General features: G+C 37.2%; 1 protein-coding gene across 5 annotated transcripts in view; it reads right to left on the bottom strand.

Moving 5' to 3' along the window:
- The window catches only part of SENP6 (SUMO specific peptidase 6), a 131,653-nt gene that overhangs the window by 86,418 nt on the left and 21,155 nt on the right, over nucleotides 1–24,080 (bottom strand). For 3 of the 5 annotated variants that reach the window (XM_070376211.1, XM_070376212.1, XM_070376213.1), the window contains exons 2-3: nucleotides 10,831–10,924; nucleotides 8,770–8,830 (exon numbers count right to left, since the gene is read on the bottom strand). The exons of 1 other annotated variant lie outside the window; for it this stretch is intronic. In XM_070376211.1, the coding sequence (XP_070232312.1) occupies nucleotides 8,770–8,830; nucleotides 10,831–10,924 (155 nt within the window). Of the gene's footprint in view, nucleotides 1–8,769; nucleotides 8,831–9,924; nucleotides 9,989–10,830; nucleotides 10,925–24,080 lie in introns of those variants that run through there. One more of the 5 variants, XM_070376214.1, reaches the window with a different exon arrangement.

The raw sequence follows: 24,080 nt of genomic DNA, 5'->3' as shown, positions 1-24,080 counted from the left end.
GCTCCTTGGAAGGAAAGCGATGCAAACCTAGACAGCATATTAAAAAGCAGAGACATCACTTTGCCAACAAAGGTCCGTATAGTCAAAGCTATGGTTTTTCCAGTAGTCATATACAGATGTGAGACCTGGACCATAAAGAAGGCTGAGCGCCAAACAACTGCTGCTTTTTAACTGTGGTACTGCAGAAGACTCTTGAGAATCCCCTGGACAGCAAGATCAAACCAGTCAATTCTAAAGGAAATCAGTCCTGAATATTCATTGAAACGATTGATGCTGAAGCTGAAGCTCCAATACTTCAGCAGCCTAATACAAAGAGCTGACACACTGAAAAAGACCCTGATGCTGGGTAAGATTGAAGGCAAAGGCAGCAACAGAGGATAAGATGGTCAGATGGCGTCACTCACTCAATGAATTTAAGCAAACTCCAGGAGATAGTGGAGGGCAGGGAAGCCTGGCATGCTCCAGTCCATAGGGTGGCAAAAAAGTTTGGATATGACTTACTGACTGAACAACAACCACTTTAACACTTTCTTAAAATTGATTTAAAACCCATCTGTAGAAAAGGCATCATGTAATATCTCCTTTCCCATCTTCACTTTCACAGTAAACTTCTTCCACTTTACCAAAGACATAATTCTTACTGTATTAAGAGTCTAAAAACCTCATGAAAAGAACATTTGTAAATACTGGTATCTGGAACCTCTTTTGGCACTTAGTAGAGTTTCCTATCTTTCCCTGTTTTATATATATTTCTGTTAAAATTGAACCTATAGTTAAAAACAGTATTCTGGACCAACTTAGGATTTTCTTAAAATAACTATTTAATATAACACAAAATGGAAAAGCAAAAGTGATGAAAACTTTCATTTAATGACTTTATATCTCTACTTTAGTTAGTATCAAGAAAAGCATTGCCCCAAGGAAAAAAATCATGTGAGAACAATGAAAAGAAAGCCCTCCTCCCCCGCAAAAAAATTTAAATTTGCACACATTTATTACAAGCAGTGATTTTGATTTGGGAGAAAAATTCAGGTCAAAATCAAGGCTGTATTTTGCTACTAGAATTCCATGGTAAAATGTCATCATAAGGAGGGAAATTAACATGTATATTTGAAATAAAAACATGCATATTTGAAAAAAAATCTACTTATTTATCAATAATATATCTGATTTAACTGATGGCCTTGTCAAGTAAGTGATGTGAAAGCATTTTCCACAGATCACATGAACTAAATATGCAGTTCCAAAATTTAAGAAAATATACAAAAACAAAATATTTTACAAACCATATGGGCAAAGGCCAATTAATAACGAGCAAGATTTCAGTATTTTCAGTTATTTCTGAGATCATCTGGTTAAAACAAAAGGAAGTAACAAGTATAACTACTGCTGCTGCTGCTAAGTCACTTCAGTCGTGTCCGACTCTGTGCGACCCCATAGACGGAAGCCTACCAGGCTCCCCCGTCCCTGGGATTCTCCAGGCAAGAACACTGGAGTGGGTTGCCATTTCCTTCTCCAATGCAGGAAAGTGAAAAGTGAAAGTGAAGTCACTCAGTCGTGTCCGACACATTAAGTACTGATAAAGTCTTTTTAATATATTTCCCCAAATTCAGAAAGACAACAAATCTAAAGACTGGATTACAAATTATGTTAAGCTTTCAAACTTACATTACATTGCTATGTGATTTCTTTTTTTTTTGGCTGCACTGGTTCTTCACTGCAGTGCACAGGATTCCAGTAGAATCCTGGAACTGGCAGCCTCTGGAGCACTAAGGCTCAGTAGTTATGACACAAGCTTTCTGTTGCATCACACAGGCTTAGTTAGCTGCCCCACATCATGTGGGGTCTTAGTTTCCCAACTGGGGACTGAACCGGAATCCCTGCATTGGAAGGACTGGACCACCAAGGAAGCTTCTACTATGTGATTTCTGCCATTTAAATCAAAAGGAAAGAACTGAGTGATAAATGCTATAGCAATTATCACTATATCCATCTATTATGTGACCAAGATTTCTCAGCACTCATATCTAAAAAAACTTAAAATTACTGTTGGAAGTTACAGCATAGCAATTAATATTTATGGATACATAAACTAAATGAATAAGGAAAGAAAATAGCAACGCCATCAATTTTAAGAAATATATTTCCAATATAACTCTACTCAATAGATTTAACAATTATAAATTACATGTTTATTAGTAATTATAAATCATTTAATTCAGTAAAAAAAATATTTAACAACTTTTAGTGGCAAGATCACTAAATATTAAATTTCAATAAATGTATATATCTTTTTATTCAGTAAACATATATCTATAAAGTATGATAGAGTAATTAAAATATTTTCAATTGCATAAAAATATATCATGTGAAGTTAAAATATATATATAGGGACTTCCCTGGTGGTCTAGTGGCTAAGACTCCACGCTCACAACTCAGGGAGCCCAGGTTTAACCCGTGGTCAGGGAACAAGATCCCCCACGCTGCAACCAAGAGTTCACACGCCACAACTAAAGATCCAGCATGCAGCACTGAAGACCAAAGATCCTATGGGCCTCAACTAAGACTGAGAGAAAAAAGCACAATATGAATTTTCCAACTGTTAAAAGAGGAGATGGCATACATATTTTTACAGTTTTTTAAAACTGAAATATAGTTGATTTGCAATGTTGTTGTACATGTATTTTTAAAACAGATGATGATGAATATCAGATCTGAACTATCTTTAGAGATCACAGGATACACAGTGTCGTGTAAGTTTTATTTTTAAAATATCAACATGTACATCCTCAAAAATGTGTAACAATGCAAATACTTTATTTAAAAAGGGGGGGGCAGGGTATCTGCAAGAAAAAAAAAAGTGAAAGTGGCTCAGTTGTGTCTGATTCTTTGCAACTCCATGGACTATAAAGCCCATGGAATTCTCCAGGCCAGAATGCTAGAGTGGGTAGCCTTTCCCTTCTTCAGGGGATCTTCCCAACTCGGGGATTGAACCCAGGTCTCCTGCATTGCAGGCGGATTCTTTACCAGCCAAGCCAAACCTCCCAAATCAAAAACCTAGACTGAGAAGAACCTCTGCTTATCAACTAATATCTGTATATCTATAGTACATCTATTCCCTGGACTACTACATAGCAATAAGTAGCAATACTATAGAGCCTATCCCTTCTCCAGCAGATCTCCTCGGGAAGATCTTCTCTGCGTCCGCCCAGGAATCAAACCAGGGTCTGCTGCATTGCCAACTGAGCTATGAGGGAAGCCCCTATCTAGCAATAAAACAGATAATAAAGATATCAAAATACTTTGCTATGGAGTGATCTTACAGACTACACTACCAAGTAAAAAACCAAGATACCAAACAATGTTGAGAGTTTCTTCAAGAAGGGTGGCATATTCTAATGTTAAAAAAAAAAAACAATGGAAGGCTAAGCCATATAATATTTAAAGCAGGTTACCCATGGGTAAAAGAGAAGGGAAAAGAGGGAATCAGGACAAAAGTTAGACTTTTCTGAATAAACTTCTTTTGCAGATTTGACTTTGGAACCATGAAAACATCTTCTGCATAATTATAAAATACATTAAATTCAAAACATTTTTAAAAAAGCATATCCTCAAAGCAACAAAAAAAAGTTTAAATAAATAAATTAGCATAACTCTCACCCAAATGGTGGAATTACAAACCAAGAAAAAATAATTTCAAGTGTCTTTAAAACACAGTAATTTATACAGGAGAAAAACTATTAAAAATTCCAACATATGGAGGCTGAACAACACGCTGCTGAATAACCAACAAATCACAGAAGAAATCAAATAAGAAATAAAAATTTGCATAGAAACGAATGAAAATGAAAACACAACAACCCAAAACCTGTGGGACACGGTAAAAGCAGTCCTAAGGGGAAAGTTCATAGCAATACAGGCACACCTCAAGAAACAAGAAAAAAGTCAAATAAATAACCTAACTCTACACCTAAAGCAACTAGAAAAGGAAGAAATGAAGAACCCCAGGGTTAGTAGAAGGAAAGAAATCTTAAAAATTAGAGCAGAAATAAATGCAAAAGAAACAAAAAAGACCATAGCAAAAATCAACAAAACCAAAAGCTGGTTCTTTGAAAGGATAAATAAAATTGGCAAACCATTAGCCAGACTCATCAAAAACAAAGGAGAAAAATCAAATCAATAAAATTAGAAACGAAAATGGAGAGATCACAACAGACAACACAGAAATACAAAGGATCATAAGAGACTATTATCAACAATTATATGCCAATAAAATGGACAACGAGGAAGAAATGGACAAATTCTTAGAAAAGTACAACTTTCCAAAACTCGACCAGGAAGAAACAGAAAATATTAACAGACCCATCACAAGCACGGAAATTGAAACTGTAATCAAAAATCTTCCAGCAAACAAAAGCCCAGGTCCAGACGGCTTCACAGCTGAATTCTACCAAAAATTTAGAGAAGAGCTAACACCTATCCTGCTCAAGCTCTTCCAGAAAATTGCAGAGGAAGGTAAACTTCCAAATTCATTCTATGAGGCCACCATCACCCTAATACCAAAACCTGACAAAGATGCCACACAAAAAAGAAAACTACAGGCCAGTATCACTGATGAACATAGATGCAAAAATCCTTAACAAAATTCTAGCAATCAGAATCCAACAACACATTAAAAAGATCATACACCATGACCAAGTGGGCTTTATCCCAGGGATGCAAGGATTCTTCAATATCTGCAAATCAATCAATGTAATACACCACATTAACAAATTGAAAAATAAAAACCATATGATTATCTCAATAGATGAAGAGAAAGCCTTTGACAAAATTCAACACCCATTTATGATAAAAACTCTCCAGAGAGCAGGAATAGAAGGAACATACCTCAACATAATAAAAGCTATATATGACAAACCCACAGCAAACATTATCCTCAATGGTGAAAAATTGAAAGCATTTCCTCTAAAGTCAGGAACAAGACAAGGGTGCCCACTTTCACCATTACTATTCAACACAGTTTTGGAAGTTTTGGCCACAGCAATCAGAGCAGAAAAAGAAATAAAAGGAATCCAAATTGGAAAAGAAGAAGTAAAACTCTCACTATTTGCAGATGACATGATCCTCTACATAGAAAACCCTAAAGACTCCACCAGAAAATTACTAGAACTAATCAATGATTATAGTAAAGTTGCAGGATATAAAATCAACACACAGAAATCCCTTGCATTCCTATACACTAATAATGAGAAAACAGAAAGAGAAATTAAGGAAACAATTCCATTCACCATTGCAATGGAAAGAATAAAATACTTAGGAATATAAATATATCTACCTAAAGAAACTAAAGACCTATATATAGAAAACTATAAAACACTGGTGAAAGAAATCAAAGAGGACACTAATAGATGGAGAAATTATCATGTTCATGGATTGGAAGAATCAATATAGTGAAAATGAGTATACTACCCAAAGCAATTTATAGATTCAATGCAATCCCTATCAAGCTACCAACAGTATTCTTCACAGAGCTAGAACAAATAATTTCACAATTTGTATGGAAATACAAAAAACCTCGAATAGCCAAAGCGATCTTAAGAAAGAAGAATGGAACTGGAGGAATCAACCTACCTGACTTCAGGCTCTACTACAAAGCCACAGTTATCAAGACAGTATGGTACTGGCACAAAGACAGAAATATAGATCAATGGAATAAAATAGAAAGCCCAGAGATAAATCCACGCACATATGGACACCTTATCTTTGACAAAGGAGGCAAGAATATACAATGGATTAAAGACAATCTCTTTAACAAGTGGTGCTGGGAAATCTGGTCAACCACTTGTAAAAGAATGAAACTAGAATACTTTCTAACACCATACACAAAAATAAACTCAAAGTGGATTAAAGATCTCAACGTAAGACCAGAAACTATAAAACTCCTAGAGGAGAACATAGGCAAAACACTCTCCGACATACATCACAGCAGGATCCTCTATGACCCACCTCCCAGAATATTGGAAATAAAAGCAAAAATAAACAAATGGGACCTAATTAACCTTAAAAGCTTCTGCACATCAAAGGAAACTATTAGCAAGGTGAAAAGACAGCCTTCAGAATGGGAGAAAATAATAGCAAATGAAGCAACTGACAAACAACTAATCTCAAAAATATACAAGCAACTCCTACAGCTCAACTCCAGAAAAATAAATGACCCAATCAAAAAATGGGCCAAAGAACTAAATAGACATTTCTCCAAAGAAGACATACAGATGGCTAACAAACACATGAAAAGATGCTCAACATCACTCATTATCAGAGAAATGCAAATCAAAACCACTATGAGGTACCATTTCACACCAGTCAGAATGGCTGTGATCCAAAAGTCTACAAATAATAAATGCTGGAGAGGGTGTGGAGAAAAGGGAACCCTCTTACACTGTTGGTGGGAATGCAAACTAGTACAGCCACTACGGAGAACAGTGTGGAGATTCCTTAAAAAACTGGAAATAGAACTGCCTTATGATCCAGCAATCCCACTGCTGGGCATACACACTGAGGAAACCAGAAGGGAAAGAGACACGTGTACCCCAATGTTCATCACAGCACTGTTTATAATAGCCAGGACATGGAAGCAACCTAGATGTCTATCAGCAGACAAATGGATAAGAAAGCTGTGGTACATATACACAATGGAGTATTACTCAGCCATTAAAAAGAATACATTTGAATCAGTTCTAATGAGGTGGATGAAACTGGAGCCTATTATACAGAGTGAAGTAAGCCAGAAGGAAAAACACCATTACAGTATACTAAGGCATATATATGGAATTTAGAAAGATGGTAACAATAACCCTTTGTACGAGACAGCAAAAGAGACACTGATGTATAGAACAGTCTTATGGACTCTGTGGGAGAGGGAGAGGGTGGGAAGATTTGGGAGAATGGCATTGAAACATGTAAAATATCATGTATGAAATGAGATACCAGTCCAGGTTCGATGCACGATACTGGATGCTTGGAGCTAGAGCACAGGGACGACCCAGAGGGATGGTATGGGGAGGGAGGAGGGAGGAGGGTTCAGGATGGGGAACACATGTATACCTGTGGTGGATTCATTTTGATATTTGGCAAAACTAATACAATTATGTAAAGTTTAAAAATAAAATAAAATTTAAAAAATAAATAAATAAAACACAATAATTTAAATACACATTTTTAGTGAGATAAACCTAGTGAGATATGCCACCAACAAGGAAATAAAAAGACTTTATTTTATTGGCAACTATATTTGTATTGATATTGTGAAACTATTTGTCTAAAAGAATAAAGCAAGTAAGTTACTAAATTAACATCATTAGGAACCAAGACACTCAACCCAAAAGCTATGAAAGAAAAATAGTGTTGTATTTGACAATGTAAGAAAATATCTTTTCTCCAAGGCAATAACCACCAAAAGTGAGGACAAAAAATTAGCAGGAAAAAAGTAGTTTAAATTACTAATAACTATTATTAGTATCACAGCAGTGGGCTCCTTTCTTTAAAATACCATTATTTTGTCAAATCTAAGAAACCATCATAAGATACATTATTACTGTCTATACTAATGTACAAAACATTTTTAACTCAACAAGAGGCATCCAGTTAGATTTTAGAGATGTCAAAAATGTGGGAAAATGTGTCTGAGACTCAATATGAAAAGAATTTCTACAAATCAATAGTATTCCAAAGACCAAATGGAAAAAAGGGCAAAAGATATCAAGTAACAATTATCAAAAGGGAAATAAATGGACTATATGTGTTATGAGTGAGGTATTCAAACTACATTCAAAAGAAATACAAAGTAAGACTACACTGAGATACTGTTTTTTATTGCAAAGATCAAAAGGATGATAATATTGCTAAAGTGTGAGGGAACAGGCATGCTCTGACACTGCTGGTGAAAGTCTAAATCAGGTATAACAAAATTAGAAATGTACCTGTCCTGATATAGCAGCTCTACTTCTAGAAATTTATCCTGCAGATATGCTGATAAATGTGCAAAATAACCCATATAGAGGCTAGTTTATGCAACATTATTTTAAGTGGGGGAAGAAAGCTGATAGATCCTTCAATATGTTGGTGTTGGATAACAGCAATATATCATACACTGGAACATTATGCACCTACTGAAAAGAATGCTGCTGCGGCTGCTAAGTCGCTTCAGTCATGTCTGACTCTGTGCGACCCCATAGATGGCAGCCCACCAGGCTCCCCCGTCCCTGGGATTCTCCAGGCAAGAACACTGGAGTGGGTTGCCATTTCCTTCTCCAATGCAGGAAAGTGAAAAGTGAGAGTGAAGTCGCTCAGTCGTGTCCAACTCTTAGCGACCCCATGGACTGCAGCCTACCAGGCTCCTCCATCCATGGGATTTTCCAGGCAAGAGTACTGAGTGGGGTGCCATTGCCTTCTCCGACTGAAAAGCATGAGGGTGATTTTAATGGACTCTTATGGTTGGTGTCTTAAGATATATTAATTTTACAAAATAAGATTACAAACAGTGTGTACAATATACTACTGGTGAAGAAAGAGTAAGAAAGTGGGATGAAAATACAGATTTTCTTTGTGATAAATAAAATATTTCTGATGAGATAAACAAGAAGCTACGAATACCATTTGCCTCTGGGATGGGAATGTGGGTGGCTTGGACTTACAATCACAAATACAAATCTTCTGATGTATTAGTTTTTAGTATATAACCTAAAAAAAAAATTAAAAAGCAACACTTGCCTTTTTTCCTTTTGAGGTTTCAGAATCCTCATCTTCATCTACACTGAGTAGATTTGCCTCACTACATAGAAAATAAGGGGGAAAAAAATCTTCAGTGACAATTACAACTCATACATTAAATTCAGAAGTTTTATTCTCCTTGTTCACCTAATACAGAGATCAGCAAACTTTCTGTAAAGGGCCAGAGACTAAATATTTTAGAATTTTGAAAGCCATATGGCCTCTGAAGCCACCACTCATCTTTGCTTTGCAACTAAAGTATGAAAGCAGCCACAGACTAAATGTGTGGCTGTGTTCCAATAAAACCATAACAAAGTCCAATGATGGGCCAGACTGGGCCCACTGGCTGTTTATTGACCTCTGCCATAAACGAACACGTAGTTTTTGTTTTCATCTTAACTACAGATTTCATCTACTTTCACTCATTTTTCCTTTCTGTCTTGGATTTTAAATTAGGGAGAAGGGACTCAAAAACAAAACAGAAGTAAAGAAACATACTGTTAAGAAAATCTTAGTTGATGGAAAAAAGTAATTTCAATGGTATTAACCCAATAAAATTGTTATACCTCTACCATTCTGAGAAATATCAAACCTTCACTGAGAATTATTGACCTCAGATTCTAAAAGACCAGAATTATGTATCTATTAACAGTTCATGTTAATCTGAACACAATGATAAACCAACTGTAATTTATAAATGAAGCATACAGAACAGGGAGCACCATAAAAGACACATTTTTATACATGACAAATATTCTATCAAATAAAGTAAAAATAAATCCTTCTGAAGACAACTCTGCTAAACTGTTTTTAGTTAAAATCTTAGCTATTAAAATAAAGATGTAAACTGTTTCAATATTGCTTGTATACAACTTTTTAAATGCTCTCCTACAAACATTTTACAAAAATGTTTAAAAAGTGGTACATTTTTAACTTAACATTTAACATCTTAACATTTAAAGGTGGTCTACTCAATTTCTGTAAATTTTTAACTTAACATTGAACATCTTAACATTCAAAGGTGGTCTAGTCAATTTCGGGTTTAATGCCAATTTGTCAAAACAACACCTAAGTAACAAACATCTGTAATAAAAAATAATCAGAAATAAAAAGAAAGAAGACCATAAAAATGCCAATTTTGAGTGAGAAACTTACTGGTTCAAAGTTCTCCTTCAAACAAAACTTAACTTCAAATTCAACATCTCACAGGTGAAGGCACCTAAAGTGGTAATGATGAACGGAGCTGCTGCCCAGACAGAAGGGAAGCGCCTACAATACTTAGCCAATATACTCTGAAAGACTTCTTGCATAAAATTTCTAAAAAGTACTTGCAGTTTTGGTAGAACTTAAGTGTATATATTTATGTATCTCTTAATTTGCTATTTGTTCTGGCCAGCAGAAACCAGATCAATAACCAAGAAACTAATAGCAATGCTAAATTTGTAATACAAATCTCATGACATGCAAAAGGTTGTATGAAAGCCATTTAAAAATCTACAGCAGTCACTCCAAGTACATTAACAGAGTATGATGAACGCTTCACTTAACTTCTGTCTGGGTCAACACCTGTGTTTAGCATTTATAGGGTTTCTGCTTTCTCTGGTAGCAATCTATGATGAACATGGTTGGGGATGGGGTTGGGGGTTGGGGAGAGTTTCAACTGCAAAGACAGACACTAAACTTTCTTACAAACTTCAGGAATTGTAATCTGCGTTCATTCACTCCTGGTAAATGGTGGCTTTTCTTATCACTACCTGAACAGAGTGCCATATTAAAAAAAAAAATAATGTCTTTAATAGGAAATCCACAATATGGTCAACTTTTAATCATAAGATTACATGTATAATATGTACATATTTATACATTGCAAAAGATTAAGAAATATAACCACATAATTATTTACCAATAACACAATTGCTTTTTCTTTCCTTAATGCTATTGTAAGTCAATGTTTTCTTAAGAATATCATACTCTTAAAAATATTTCCATGGAATATAAATTGTTTTTCTAATGAAAGTTTCATTCTTATAAAATATCTGAGGGGGTAAAAAGAATTCTTACTCTTTATCTGTATCTCCTTCACTTTCTTCTCCATGATCAAAGCTCCAATTATTTTTAAAACCTCCATCTCTTTTAGATTCTGATCTAGCCAAAGCTGAAATAAAAACAAACTCAGATAAGTATTCATTAATAGAGCTATTCAATATAAAATAAAATTGAGCATTTGCCAAATTCTTTGCTTAGTCAAGATTTTCTTTTGTTTGCTTTTTGCCTACTGCCTCTAAGAGAAAAAGAACACGTTAAAATCTGTTTATACACTTGTCCATATGTGTGAATGCGCTACAGAAAAAAGCTCAAATTCAGTAAAATATAATAAAAAATGTGGACAGGAAGACATGAATATGTATGAAATACATAAAAATCAACCCTGTATCTCCATATTTGATCACTGGTTCTAGAAATTAGTAACAATTTGCTTGCCTTATTAATGAGAACTAAATCCAGACCACCAGCCTTTTTACTACCTCAGCCAACCGTCTCTGCATTTTAACAGAAAAGAAACAAACCAAGGTTTTTTGGGTTAGCATCAGGGAGAGCTCAATGTTCAAAAAACCTCTCCAAATCAGAACACCAAACATGCTTAACTATGAGATTAAAATCATATAAATGCATGCCTGAAATATCCTGAAGCCATAAACAACTAGAAAGTGGGAACCTGAAAAATAAATGAAGTTCTGAAGGTGGCATTTATTTTGGAGCCACGTAACAAAAACCTGAGGCCTAGAGCTTAGGAAGATCACTTCTGGGGGGCCCAGCAAGATGAAAGGTCAGACTGAAGACCAGAAGGGCAACAATCCAACTGGCTGAACTAGTGCGGAAAAAAAACTTACTGAAGAAAGAGACGGCAGTGGGGGACGGGGGGGCATTGATAATTACAATATCATGCTGTTGGTTCTGGGTTCCGGGATTGAACTGAAGACAAACAGGGCTTCCCTGATGGCTCAGCACTTATAAAGAATCCACCAGCAATGCAGGCGACAAGTGTTTGATCCCTGGGTCGGGAAGATCCCCTAGAGGAAGAAAATGGCAACCCACTCCAGTATTCTTCCCTGGGAAAGCCCATGGACAGAGAAGCCTGGCGGGCTACAGTCCAAAGGGTCATAAAGAGTTGGACACGACTGAGAGACTATGCATTCATGCAAAGACAAATAAAGAATACCTCCGCTTCATGTTTAGGGAATACCTCAACATGAGCTCACAGTTACTCAGGTTTGGGACCAGAATTTTCATCACCTACATGGCCCAGAAGAGTCCATAATTAAAATGGAAAAGATGCACAATATCACAAAGATGTTAGGGAAGTGCAAAGCAAAAATATAATGAGATACTATTTCACATTTGTTAGGACAGCTATTTTTTTTAATGGAAAACAGTAACTGTTGGTCAGGATGTGGAGAAACTGGAACTCTTATGCATTACCTGTGGGAATAGAAAATGGTACAGCCATTGTGGAAAATGCTTGGCAGTTCTTCAGAAAGTTAAACATAGAACTACTCTATGATCAGTGATCCTACTTCTAGAAATATACCCAGAAACAACTGAGAGCATGGACTCTGAAACTTGTACACCAAAGTTCACAGCAGCATTATTCACAGAAGTCAGAAGGTGGAAACAACCCAAATGTCCATCAGCAGATGAACGGATAAACAAAATGTGCTGTGTTCACAAATACACATACAGAGGATTATTTTCTGCCTTATTTTTTGAATTATAAAGAAACGAACTCTAACATACTACAACATGGATGAACCTTGAAAACAGGAGTAAAATGCTTTACCCATTTTAACTCATGGGGCTTCCCGGTAGCTCAACTGGTAAAGAATACGCCTGCAATGCAGGAAACCTAGGTTCGATCCCTGGGTTGGGAAGATCCCCTGGAGAAGGGAACGGCTACCCACTCCAGTATTCGTGCCTGGAGAACTCCATGGACAGAGGAGCCTGGCAAGCTACAAGTCCATGGGGTCACAAAGACACACAACAGCAATTTTCACTTTCATTTTACTCATGCCAGACACAGAAGGACAATTACTGCATTATTCCATTTATATGATATATCTAAAAATAGGCAAATCCTGAGAGCAAGTAGAATAGAGGTTTCCAGGGGCTGAAGGGAGAGGAGAATGTAGAGTTATTTTTTAATGGGTACTGAGCTTTTGTCTGGGATGATGTGAAAGTTCTAGAAATCGATAGTGGTGATAGTTACATAACATTATGAATGTACTTAATGCCAATTTACATTTGTATATTTATAAACAGTTAAAACAATAAATTTTATGTTGTGTATATTTTCCCACAGTAAAAAACTGTAAAGGCTAAAACATAAGTACCAAAACCTCTAAATGACTAGCAGAATCAAATATAAATCTTCTCTAAAAAAACTAAAATGTCAATGTCTCAAAAAAATTCAAAAAATATGAGTTTACAACCAAAAATATTATGAAGTAGGTGGAAAGAAGTCATCATGAGCAAATCTGAAACCTCTTTACATGTATAATATACATAAATAAATAGCAGATAATAGGAGCAAGGTTTTTCTTTCAGAAAAAGAAGTTATAAATTAGCAAGAGAGGAGAGCTAGAATGAACTGTTCATTCTAGTGGTGCTAAGTTAGAGTAAGAAGTATCAGTATGAACTTATATTTATTTGATACACATACAGATGAATAGATACAGAAACAAATACAGACACCTACAAGTGATATCCTAGTAGCAACAAGCACGCTTACAACCAGATTTTATTTTCTGAATACCATTCTCCAATACAAGGAGCCAGAGCTCCCTAGAGAAATGACTGATTCTAGGATGAGGCAGGAAAAATACAAGGTAAGTCTGGAGTATTCTGTAGGGCCAGAAAGCAAGAAGGCGTTTAAAAAAAAAAAAAAAGGATGGTGTAAAGTAATTAGCCTCCAATTAAAATAAATAAATTAAACAAAAAAAAAAGGATGGGAAATTTCAAAAGGATTCAAGAACAACCTAAAAGAAATTCCCAATGACCAAAAGTGGAACAATTTTCACAAAAATAAATGATAACAGTACTGAATTATAATCCCCCTAATAAAATATTCATTATATAAATAACTGAATAAATAAATGGGGAGAAGGGACCCATCTTCCTTACAGAATTCCAAATAATACATATACAAACCCCTGCCTTTAAGAGACAGAACTTGTAATTGACTTCCAATGAGTCAACTACAGGAAAAGGTGACCAACAGTAAGAAATCTGATAATCACTACCTGCATCAAGTGAACATCAAAGTTAACATCAAAAGTGATGTTTTATTCATAGCATTCCCTTCATGGATCATAGCCTTGTCGTGGTGAAGGCACTTGCATAACTCAATGAAGCTATGAACCATGCTGTGCAGGGCCACCCAAGATGAACAGGTCACCATGGAGAGTTCTGAAAAAACGACTTCCACTGGAGGAGGGAATGACAAATCACTTCAATATTCTTGCCTTGAAAACTCCACGAACAGTATGAAAAGGCAAAAAAGATATGACACCTGGAGATAAGCCCCCCAGGTCAGAAAGTGCTCAATATGCTACTGGGAGATAGCACAGAAATAGCTCCAGAAAGAACAGAGGATGGGCCAAATGGAAATGACACACAGTTGTGCATATGCCTCGGGGTGAAAATAAAATCCGATGATGTAAAGAATACTGCATCGGAACCTGGAATCTTAGGACCATGAATCAAGGTAAATTGGACGTGGCCAAGCAGAGGCAGCAAGAGTGAACATCAACATTTTAGGTATCAGTGAACTAAAATGGACGGGAACAGGCATTTAATTCAGATGACCACTGTATCTACTACTGTGGACAAGAATGCCTTAGCAGAAAAGAGTCCAAGTGAACTCCTTATTGCAAAATTCAGGCTTAAATTGAAGAAAGTAAAGAAAACCACTAGGCCTTTCAGGTATAACTTAAATCAAATCCCTTATGATTATACAGTGGAGGTGATGAATAGATTCAAGTGATTAGATCTGGTGGAAAGAGTGTCTGAAGAACTATGGATGGAGGTTCATAACACTGTACAGGAGGCAGTGACCAAAACCATCCCCAAGAAAAGGAAAGCAAGAGGGCAAAGTGGTTGTCTGAGGAGACTTTACAAATAGCTGAGAAAAGAGAACAAGCAAAAGGCAAGGGAGAAAGGGAAAAATATATCCAACAACACGCATAGAGAATAGCAAGGAGAGAGAAGAAAGTCTTCTTAAATGAACAATGTAAAGAAATAGAGGGAAACAAAAGAATGGGAGACTAGAGATCTCTTCAAGAAAATTGGAGATACCAAGGAAACATTTCATGCAAAGATGGGCATGATAAAGGACAGAAACGGTAAGGACCTAATAGAAGGAGAAGAGACTAAGAAGAGGTGGCAAGTATACATTGAAGAATTGTACAAAAAAAGTCTTAATGATCCAGATTACTGTGATGGTGTGCTTACTTACCTAGAGCCAGACATCCTGGAATGCAAAGTCAAGTGGGCCTTAGGAAGCATCACTATGAACAAAGCTAGTGGAGGTGATGGAATTCCAACTGAGCTATTATAAATCCTTAAAAATGATGCTGTTAAAGTCCTCCACTCAACATGCCAGCAAATATGGAAAACTCAGCAATGTCCACAGTACTGGAAAAGGTCAGTTTTCATTCTAATCCCAAAGAAAGGCAATGCCAAAGAATGTTCAAACTACCATACAGCTGCACTCATTTCCGGAGAAGGCAATGGCACCCCACTCCAGTACTCTTGCCTAGAAAATCCCACGGACGGAGAAGCCTGGTAGGCGGCAGTCCATGGGGTCGCACAGAGTCGGACACGACTGAGTGACTTCACTTTCACTTTTCACTTTCATACATTGGAGAAGGAAATGGCAACCCACTCCAGTGTTCTTGCCTGGAGAATCCCAGGGACAGGGAAGCCTGGTGGGCTGCTGTCTATGGGGTCGCACAGAGTTGGACACAACGGAAGTGACTTAGCAGCAGCAGCAGCAGTCATTTCACATGCTAGCAAGGTAATGTTCAATATTCTTCAAGCTAGGCTTCAACAATACGTGAACTGAGAAATTTTCAGATATACAAGCTGAGCTTACAAAAAGCAGAGGAACCAGAAATCAAACTGGCAACATTTGTTGGATTATAGAGAAAGCAAGGGAATCCCACAGAAACACCTACTTCTGTTTCATTAAATATAAAGCTTTGACTGGGTGGATCACAACAAACTGTGAAAAATTCTTAAAAGAGATTGGAGTACCAGACCACCTTACCTGCCTTCTGAGAAACTTGCATGCAGGTCAAGAAGCAAGTCAAAACCAGACATGGAACAACAGACTGGTTCAAAATTGACAAAGGAGTATGTCAAGACTGTATATTGTTACCCTGCTTATTTAACTTATATACAGGATACATCATGCAAAATGCCAGGTGGGATGAATTACAAGCTGGAATCAACGTTGCTGAGTGAAGTATCAATAACCTCAGATATGCAGATAATACCATTCTAATGGTAAAAATCAAAGATAAACTAAAGAGCCTCTTGATTAGGGTGAAAGAGAGTGAAAAAGCTGGCTTAAAACTCAACATTCAGTCCCACCACTTCACGGCAACCAGAAGGGGAAAACGTGGAAACAGTGGCAGACTTTATCATCTTGGGCTCCAAAATCACTGCAGATGGTGACTGCACCCGTGAAATTAAAAGACGCTTGCTCCCTGGAAGGTAACCTATGACAAACCTAGACAACGGATTAAAAAGAAGAGACATCACTTTGCCAACAAAGGTCCGTATAGTCAAAGCCATGGTTTCTCCAGTAATCATGAATGGATGTAAGAGTTGGACCATAAAGAAGGCTGAGTGCCTAAGACTTTGGGCTTCTGAATTGTGTACTGGAAGACTTTTGAGAGCCCCTTGGACTGCCAGATCAAACCGGTCAACCCTAAAGGACACCAACCTGAATATTCACTGGAAGAACTGATGTTGAAACTGAAGCTCCAATATTTTGGCCACCTCAGGTGAAGGCCGACTCATTGAAAAAGACCTTTATGTTAGAAAAGATTGAAAGCAAAAGGAAAAAGGGGCAACAGAGGGTGAGATGGTTGGATAGCATCACAGACTCAATGTATGTGAGTTTGAGCAAACTTCGGGAGATGGTGAAGGACAGGGAAGCCTGGCGTGCTGCATTTCATGGGGTTGCAAAGAGTTGGACATGACTTAGGGACTCAACAACAACATTCATAGCACGTTTAATACGATGTGATGAAAATGTGACTTCAGCTCTCTGTTTTCTTCCCCAAAACCCATGTCAGTTTCGTCATGAGAACACATCAGATAAACCCAAACTGAGGAACATTTTAGGAAATCCTGACCAGGACAGTTTAAAACTGTTAAGGTTATGAAAAAAGAAGATTAAAGAAATCGACATGATCAGAAGAGACAAAGGTGACACGCCAACCAAATGCAATGTGGAGTCCTGGACTGGATCGTACAAAAGAAAAAAGACATTACTGAAATAACTAGTGAAATTCAAGTCAAGTCTGTAGTTTATGCCCTTGCTAATTTCCTAGTATTTACAAACATATGATTATCTAAGTCGGCAACATTAGGGGAAGATGGGTAAACAGTACAAAGCAACTGTAACATCTTTGAAACTTCTCTATAAATCTAAAATTATCCCTCCAAAATATTCAGAAACCAAATGTAAAATAAACCTGTGGTTTTTTTTAAAAAAAAGGGTTATGAAGAACAAAATAAACTCTGATGATTACTAGTCTATAAAGACTCCTAAATGCAGCAACCAGTATCTATCACTGAAAGCCACACAAGTTACCATAAAGGCCACTAAGTGAAAAACCAAGAGGTTTTTACATTGTGTACACCCTAAAGGAAACAGGGTTCTGTACACACAATTCTAACAAGTCTAATCATATCATTTCCTAATTGACAGCAGACTAGAACCTATAAATTAGTGAGAGAAAAATAACCTGATGAAAGTGATGATTGCCAATTAGAACAAAATTAATGATAAAAAACAAGCAAATTCTAAAAATATAAATTTTAGAGCAGCTTGCACTAAGGAAAAGAACTTTGAACCCTCAGAAATCCTTGAGAGTATCAGCACTTTTTGCTGTCCTGTTATGGTTGACACTCATAATGATCAGAGTGGAAAATTACATCCACTGTATTCTATTTATAAAGTTAAAGGAAATACAAAGGCTAAAGAGAGTTCTCCATTAAGCAACATAAATTAAATACTGCATTTTTCTCCATGCACCTCCACTAAAATGACAGTAATGAAACGAAAGGGGAAAATCAGAAACCTGTAAGAACAGAAAGAACCCAGAAAGAAGATAACAGCAGATGACTGATGTACCTAACTGATGAAAGATGAAAGTCTGATGGATGCATAGGAACTGATTTAGTTTGTCTACAGGAAAAAACAAACACCTGTGAGGGCACAAATATTACCAAACTGACAAAAGAAAAATTTTTGAATATTGCTATCAATAAAAGATAATTGAATTATTACAAATCTTTCTGAAAAGAAAAATTCAGACACAGAAGGCTTCTCCCATAATTTCTTTCAAGCTTTTAAAAAATACCAACAAATAGATCTAGACTTTTCCAGAAGAATAAGATTTTTAAAAAGGAACATTTTGCAGCTCATTTATTAAGTCAGAAGACTATCCCAAACCTGATAATAACATTTAAGGAAGGAAAATGCCATGAGAACATGCTCTCATGAAGATAGATATCTAACTCTAAATAAGATAACAGTAAATCAAATACAGCGATAATAATATATTACAACTAAGTACCATTTATTCTAAAAGCGAGTTCACATTTGAAAATCATGAATGTGATTCACAAAATAAAAACTCAGCAAACTAAGTACAGAAGGAATAAAAGAAAAGAGTAACTACTGCACAAAACCCTTTGGAAAGCACTGTACCTTCTCGCCTTAAGCAGCATGAACAGTTCTATAACTATATAGTGAAGGTCCTAGCTGGCACAGCATGGCGAGGGCAGAAAACGTCTGCAAGAGGTGAGGAAAGCAAACAAGAAGCAAACCCCTCATGTACACAGCCCCAGAGCTAAAAAACTGCAGGCACAAGGCATCTGAAGGTAAGAAGAAAATCTGATTTTTTTTTTTAAAGAACAAGTATTTAGTAGAATGTGAATTAACAAATATATAAGAAGGATACAACTGGAAAATCATAATTTGGGAACCATTATAATAAAAACTGATTAAAGCATACATCATCCAGGAATGCTGAAGCTAATAAATGGAAAGAAGCTAATTCTAAGGGTGAAATCTGGTAAGAAATATGTTGTTATATTGTCTCAAAGTAGTTCCCCACAGGATATTAATTACAAAGGAGAATATAGTACCTTTCAGTGGAGAAACCTGGCAAAAACCATCTTAACTAAGTCATCAAAGATAATTTCACCAGTAAATAGGACAGAAGCTCATTACTGTGAAATACTTATAAAAATGCATAACCTAAATCTAATCATTAGGAAGCATCAGACAAACTCAAAGTACAAAATAACTGTCAAGTTTATGGCTTCCCAGGTGGTGTAGTGGTAAAAAATCCTCCTGCCGATGCAGGATGCAAGTTCCATCCCTGGGTCAGGAAGATCCCCTGGAGCAGAAATGGCAAACTGTTCAGAAGAATCTGCCTGCAATGCAGGAGACCCGGGTTTGATCCCTGGGTTGGGAAAATTCCCTGGAGAAAGGAATGGCTACTCACTCCAGTAGTGTTGTCTGGAGAATCCCATGGAGAGAGGAGCCTGATGGGGGTTGCAAAGAGTGGGACATGACTGAGAGACTGAGTGCACACACACATCTGTTAAACATGTCAATGTACAGACAGACAAAGAAAGACTGGAATACTCTTCCAGATTAAAAAAGACAGAAGAAACATGACTAATAAATGCAGTAAGTGATCCTAAATTGGACCCAGAATCAGAATTTTTCTTTTTCCTAAAAGAACACTTTAGGTCAACTAGTAAAAATTGAAATAAAGTCTGTAGATTAGACAATAGTATTATAGTAATGTTAATTTTCTGATTTTGATAACTACACTGTAGTAATTTAAGAGGATCTATAGTTCAAAAAACATGAAGAAGAGGCAGGACAATGAAGTAAGTTGGGGTAATGAGCAGTATGCCTGAAATTTATTTTCAAATAGTTCAGGGGAAAAAAAGTAAGCATATATAAACATATACAGTTAGAGAGAGAATACAATAAAGCAATGATGGTAAATATCAATACTTGGAGAAATAAGTTAAGGGCAAATGAAAATTCTTTCTACTAATCTTACAACTACCACAGTACCTTGGTAGGAAAGTCTCAACTGTAAATTGACAAACTGATGGAGGTTCAGTATTTACATGTCTGAGGATTAAAACTCCAGAGGCACCCAGTCATAAGAGGGGGTCCCACTCTCGTGAGTCTCACCTTCAGGAGCGTGACCAGGTTCTCCCAGTAAACACTGGAGAAAAATCCAACCCCACCCAACCCTCCCCTTCCATCTGGGAAAGGGGAAAAGGAACCATTTTGAAACGCAAGAGAGGACTCTGTTCTTAACAAGGCCTCAGGAGTAAGAAAGAGCCTAACCTACAAAAGTTATATTAAACTGACACAACTCCTGCTGGGAGAAAGCAGATACCAAACACCAGCCCATTCTAGCCATCCCATCTCACCTAAAAGTAGAGAAAAACAAAGAAACACGTGTAAAGTTCACAGTTTAGAGGCCTAGGCTCATGGAACTTAAGATCAGACCCAATCCCAGGACTGTAGAATGCTTCCTCTTACCCGAAAACCTGTAGTTCCTTTTACCCAGAATATCATGTCCAGGTATCAGGAAAAAAAAATTATTAAGACATACTAAAAGGCAAAAAATACAATTTAATGTGATAAACAAGCATCAAGGCAGACATGGCATGGATGTTGGAATTATCAAGCTGGGAATTTAAACAACTGTGATTACTCTGCTAAGGGCTCTAAATGGTTAAAGCAGACAGTACAGCAGACAGTTAATTAACAAATTAACACCTCTGCAATGTAAGCAGAGGTGAAAATCCTAAGAACCAAAAATTAATGCTAGAAATAAAAATATGTAACCTCTGATGAGCTTAATAGTAGATTGGACACAGCTAAGGAAAGAATCTCTGAACTTGAGTATATCAGTGAAAGGGAAAGTGAAAGCTGCTCAGTCGTGTCCGACTCTTTGTGACCCCATGGACTACACAGTCCATGGAACTCTCCAGGCCAGAATACTGGAGTGGGTAGCCTTTCCCTTCTCCAGGGGATCTTCCCAACCCAGGGATCAAACCCAGGTCTCCCGCATTGCAGGCAGATTCTTTACCAGCTCAGCCACAAGGGAAGCCTAAGAATAATGGAGTGGGTTGCCATTTCCTTCTCCAGTGGATCTTCCCGACCCAGGAATCAAACCGGGGTCTCCTGCATTTGCAGGCGGATTCTTTACCAACTGAGCAATCAGGGAAACCAAAGAGAACTGACTGAAGCGGGGCAAAAAAAGAAACAACGCCCAAGGGTTGTGGGAGAAGTACAAAAGGTGTATCCTATGTTTAATAGAAATACTAGAAGGAGAATAAAGAAAGGAACAGGAAAAATATTTGAAACAACAAAAGAGTGAGAATTTCCCCAAATTAACATCAGACAACAAACCACAGATCCAGGAAGTTCTGAGGCAGAATAAATCTAAAAAACTACACCAAGGTGTCAGCTACATATTGGCACTTGCCAAGAACATCTGCCAGCAACTGAACAACAAGGGCCTTTGCCACCTGCCTCTGCAGAGACTGACCCCTGTGCTGCTGTGGCTGCTGACCTTCAGCACCACCGAGGAGAACCCAGGGTGGAGAGTGAGGAACTCTGTGCTCCAGGGAACCTGGTGTAACAGATCTTCAGACAATTAGGTATTTTCAGGAACTGACTTCACGATCCAAATCCTTGCATCTCTCCTCATATCTAGAAAAGCACTAAATCCCCTTCATGGTGACATCAGCTCCTTGTGACTAGCAGAAAACCTTTCGTAAAATAAGCACTTGATTGTGCTGAACTCCCTTTTCAGCAAAATCTTATACACTGACCATCCCCCATTACCGCTTTGGATCAGGCTCTCAGAGCTATCTGAGGTGCTGTCTCCCAGGCTGCAGTCGTCATTTAGCCTCAAACAAAACTTAACTCACAGCTCTCACATTGTGCATCTTTTTAGTCGACACAGGCGTATCATTTGCAAACCACAGGCAGAGATAGGATGGGGGAGGGGTGGGCGGGTGATGCTGAAAGACGCCCGGGGGTGGGGCGGGAACACCCCACACACACACCCCCCACACACACACCCCCACCAACCACACACACACACACACACACCAACCACCAACCACACACACACACCAACCACCAACCACACACACACACCAATACCAACCACACACACATACACACACACACACACCAGCCACACACACACACACTACCTAAAAAGGACCAAAGGTAAGAACTGTAACTGAATTCTCCTCAGAAATTATGCAAACAAGACAGGAGAGTGAAACAGTATAAAGTACGGGGCGGGGGGCCTCTGGGTCTCTGTACCCTGTGTTATTATTTTTCAGTGTGTTAAGTCGCTTCAGTCATGTCCGACTCTGTGCCAACCTAACCAGGCTCCTCTACCATGGGATTCTCCAGGCAAGAAAACAGAGTGGTTTGCCATTCCCTTCTACAGGTAGTAAAGGAAAAATAAGACTTAGACAAATATCCAGAGAACTTGCTGCTGTTTTGCAAATTTTTTTTTTAAGTTTTTCAAAGGGAAGAAAAATGATGTAGGTTAGAAATCTGAATGTATATAAAGAAAGACTATCGAGAAGGAATAAGTGAAGATAAAATTAAAACTTCAATTTTTCTTATTTCCAGTAGCAGGTAATAGTTTGCTGAAAATAATATAAACAAGGTATGTGATTATATATCTTCTGTGTTGTATTTACAGATACAGATTGGGAAGAAAGAAATAAAACTTTGTTTGTAGATGACATGATCATCTAGGTAGATAATCCGAATCACTCAAAAAAAAAAAAAAAAACACAACACCCTCTTGGAACTAAAAAGCAAATACAGTAAAGCCGCAGGATACAAGGTTAATACAAAAAATTACACTTTCCTATATACCAATAATGAGCAAGGTGAATGTGAAATTAAAAACACAGTAACACTGACATTAGCACCCCAAAAAATGAAATACTTAGCTATAAAGCTAACAAAATACATATAAAATCTACACAGGGGAAACTACAAACTCTGATGGATGAAATCAAAGAAAAACTAAATAAATGGAGAGATACTTTGAGTTCACAGATGGGAAGATTCAATACTGTCAAGATGTCAGTCCTTTCTAACTTTATAAATTCAATGCAACTGCAGTCCAAGTTTTAGCAAGTTATTTTATGAATGTTAAGGAACTGATTCTAAAGTTTATATGGAAAGGAAAAAGATTCAGAATAGCCATCACAATATTTGTTTAGTCTGACTCTTTTTGTGACTCCGACTGTAGCCCACCAGGCTCCTCTAACCATGGGATTTCCCAGCTAAGAATACCGGAGTGGGTTGCCATTTTCTTCTTCCGTGGATCTTCCCAACCCAGGGATCAAACCTGCATCTCCTGCATTACAGCTGAATTCTTTACCACTGAGTCACCAGGGAAGCCCAATCACAATGTTTAAGAACAAATCTGGAGCACAGACACCACCTGACTTCAAAGACTTATAAAGGCACAGTAATCAAGTCAGAGTAGTATCTGCAGAAGAACAAGTAAATGAGTGGAAAAGCATACAGAGCCCAGAACAGAGCCACATAAATATAGTCAACTGTTGCTTTTCAAGGCTAGAAAGGCAACACAATAGAGCAAAAGATAATCTTTTTGAAAAATGGTGCACGTTCACATGCAAAGTAATGAATCTCGACACAGACCTTACGCCACTCACAAAAATTAAAGCAAAAAAAACTAATTCAAAATGGATCACAGACCTAAGTGTAAAGTATACAACTATAAAACTCCTAGAAGATAACACAGGAGAAAAGCTAGCTGGTATGGAGATGACTCTTTAGCTAAAACACCAAAGGTATAATCCACGAAAGAAAGAATTGATAAACTGGACTTCATTACAGTTAAAAACTTTTGCTCTGTCAAGAAAACCAGAAAACAGGCCACAGAGTGGGAGAAAATATCTGCAAA

The sequence above is a fragment of the Bos mutus genome, chromosome 9, assembly GCF_027580195.1.
Source record: "Bos mutus isolate GX-2022 chromosome 9, NWIPB_WYAK_1.1, whole genome shotgun sequence".
NCBI classification, from domain to species: domain Eukaryota; kingdom Metazoa; phylum Chordata; class Mammalia; order Artiodactyla; family Bovidae; genus Bos; species Bos mutus.
The sequence above is the reverse complement of the archived record's forward strand: the minus strand, read 5'-3'. Positions and strand labels throughout refer to the sequence as shown.